Source organism: Pteropus vampyrus, unplaced genomic scaffold (assembly GCF_000151845.1).
Source record: "Pteropus vampyrus isolate Shadow unplaced genomic scaffold, Pvam_2.0 Scaffold267, whole genome shotgun sequence".
NCBI lineage: Eukaryota > Metazoa > Chordata > Mammalia > Chiroptera > Pteropodidae > Pteropus > Pteropus vampyrus.
The window spans coordinates 138,251-141,221 of NW_011889048.1; the positions used below are offsets into that span (position 1 = coordinate 138,251).

General features: G+C 58.1%; 1 protein-coding gene and 1 long non-coding RNA gene across 2 annotated transcripts in view; both read left to right on the forward strand.

The window, feature by feature from the left end:
• The window catches only part of LOC105302257 (RNA-binding protein MEX3D-like), a 9,478-nt gene extending 8,480 nt beyond the window's left edge, over positions 1–998 (forward strand). Inside the window, exons 3-4 of the mRNA XM_011375225.2 lie at positions 3–177; positions 298–998. Of these exons, the coding sequence (XP_011373527.1) occupies positions 3–177; positions 298–350 (228 nt within the window). The 3' untranslated portion in view covers positions 351–998. The remainder of the gene's footprint in view (positions 1–2; positions 178–297) is intronic.
• A 48-nt stretch (positions 999–1,046) lies between these two features.
• The window catches only part of LOC111729534, a 5,548-nt gene continuing 3,623 nt past the window's right edge, over positions 1,047–2,971 (forward strand). Inside the window, exon 1 of the long non-coding RNA XR_002776269.1 lies at positions 1,047–2,392. This is a non-coding gene — a long non-coding RNA (uncharacterized LOC111729534). The remainder of the gene's footprint in view (positions 2,393–2,971) is intronic.

A 2,971-nucleotide genomic window follows, 5' to 3' on the forward strand; every position in this document is an offset into this window, starting at 1 on the left:
CCACCGCCGCCGGCCCCGCCCTGGCGCGCGAGTGCGTGGTGTGCGCCGAGGGCGAGGTGATGGCCGCGCTGGTGCCCTGTGGCCACAATCTCTTCTGCATGGACTGCGCCGTGCGCATCTGTGGCAAGAGCCAGCCGGAGTGCCCCGCCTGCCACACGCCCGCCACCCAGGCCATTCATATCTTTTCCTAGCGGAGCCCCTCGCCCAGGGTGGGGGTGGACGGGGGAGGGGACGGGGCGGCCGTGGGCGCGGGCAGCGTGGCCAGTGTTTACAGACGAGCTTTAACTCCGGTCCCAGGCGTGGAGACGGCGACCCTGCGGCCCAGTGGCACCTCAGTTCTTAGCAAATAACAGTATTGAGTCGACAGGTTAAAATAAACAGAGAGAAAAGGTCTGTTGCACTTTTTATTTGAGACATGCCCCGCCCCCCTCCCAGGGTGATCTTTTTAAGGGAAAACAAAACACGATTTTTACAACAATCGGTTGTCCTTTTCTATGGAGCGGAATTCAGATCTGACGGTGTTTTTGCGCGGGCTCAGCCTCTGCAGAAAGTTCCACCGCGAGGACGGCGACATTTTTACTCCCTTTTCGGGGCGAACCGGTCACCCTTTTGTACAACAGCCCCGCATAGGCCGGAGGGGGGTCGGGGGGCGAGGGGCAGCCCAACCAGAAACTTTTGACTTTTGTTTTTTTTTAATTATTAATCCCCTTCTGCTGTGGTTTATGTTGTCGGTTTTTTAATTTTTTAAATTTTTTTTTAAACTTTTACTTTTTACCTCTTGTGTATATGTAGCGGATTTATAGGGAAATATGTACTTTATGGAATAAATTTTAAGAACTAAAATATATTTTATTTTAAAGTAACGGACCTTTAATCTTACACAGCTAAATTACTGATTATATATTTGCTGAGCTGACTTAAGGGTTCAGAAAATTGTATCAAGAGTTTTATTTTTTGACTCCAAAGCCTTCTTAATAAAGTCTTTTTACTACACGTGAGCCCTTGGTGTGGTTTGGGGCGGTGGGCACTGGGGAGGGTGGGCGGGGGAGGGGCGTTCAGACTCAGCACTTCCCATCCTCCAGACAAAGAAATGAGGGCTGGGAACCCCCAATTCCCGCCTCTTCCGCAAGCCAGGCACAGCATCCTGTTCTAGCTGGCATCTGGCCTGTAGGGGGCGATGATCCAGCCAGGCCCCCCTTTCTTGAGGCTCAGGTCCCCACATCCTTGGAGATGGCCAACCGTGGAGTTGGCCATGGCCACTGTGGAGGTGGCAGTGCCAGGCTGTCTCTTTCTGGGCACCTGCCCAGCTCCATGGCTTGCGCGCCCCCCCCCCAGCCCCCATAAGGTGGGATCCGCCCACCATAATACAGATGGGGGGATAAAGGTCGCGGAGTCCACCTCCGGGGCTGGATCCCACTGCCTCCCAGGCCCCAAAGGTCACCTGAGTGCTGAGCCACAGGAGTCATCCCCCAGCCACCATGGTCGAGTTGGGAGCAGAGGACGTGGCCCATTGGGTCACCAGACGTTCCTCAGGGCTGGGGTTGGCCGGGAGGTGAGGACTGGGGAACCAGGAGTTGGGCCTGCAGGAGTTGGTGGATGCCGCCACAGTTTTGAAGGATGGAAGGAAGCTGTGGAGTGCAGGGGCGACGTAATGACACGGAGGGACCCGGGGCTAGGGTCCCCACAGGCTGATCGCCCTGACAGTAGGCAGCGAAGAGGGTCAGGGGGACAGCCCACCACTAGGCAAGCTAGGAAGGCATCATGGAACAGCCTGGAGGGCTTCCGGGAGGAGGCAAGGGGCTTAGGACAACGAGTCAGGTGGGGCAACAGGAAAGGATGAGCGAGCAGCCACAGATGGACAGGGAACCCCAAGGACGGTGGACCCAGTGAGTGGCGGCCACATGGGGCCCTCTGGCTGAGAGTGAGCGCACCCGCAGGGCTGAACCCCACCCAGGCTGCAGGCCACAGGGTGGGTCTCAGGAGAGGAGCCATGCGCATGGGGGCTCCGGCCCAGCCCTGCTTGGAATTTCCCCATCTGTAAGTCAGGGTGCTCCCCCACCCACACTCCTAGCTCTGGTGAGGCTCGGAGGTGCAGGGGTCTGAATCGCGGCCCCAAAAGATGAGTCCTCTGGCCCTGGGATTGTTCCCTCTTTGGAAAAAGGGATATAACTAAGGATCTTGAGACGATGTCATATCCTGGATCAGGGTGGCCCTGCGTCCAACGACAGGTGTCCTTGTAAAAGATGGAAGAGGAGAGACGTTGCCAGCTTGGACACGCAGGAGTCTGTGTGACGATGACCATGGAGGCAGAGGCGGGGGGATGAAGCCACAGCCTAGGGACGCCCGGAGACCCCCGAGCTGGGAGCTGCACAGACACGCTCTCCAGAATCAGGTGAGGACACACCTGCCGTTTGCAGTTGCCCACTTCGTGCTCATTTGCCCGGCGGTCACAGGAGGGTGGGCAGGCTCAGCCCGGGTTGGCCCATGCTTCAGCTGGAGTTTCTTCGATTCGTGGCAGCACCCCAGGTGACCTGGGCTGAAGTCAGGCTACCACTGGACTGCAGAGGTGGTAGAGGCAGCAGGGAGGTGAGTCTGTGAGGACCAGAGTGGGGGCGGGCTGAGGGGCCAGGGGCCGAGAGGGCAGGAGTGAGTACTCGGGAAGGAAGTGGGGACTGGGGCCTGAGTGAGGGTCCCGAAGAGAGTGAGCATGATGGAGGCAGGGGTTGGTCTGGGGTCTGCAGGGGGTTGGGGGTGTGTGTCTCAGAGTGACCTTGTGAGTCAGCCAACCAGTTTGCTGCTATAATCTGGAGACAGAAGAGGAGCCTGCCACTCTCGAGGCCCTGGATCCAGCCATGCCTGAAGGCTGCCCTTGTCATCCTCTCAGCCGGGAGCGCCAATCAGCCTTCCTCTCTGTTTAAGCCCCTGGGAGCTGGAGTAACTCGCGCTCACAACCACCTACAGGGACCGCATT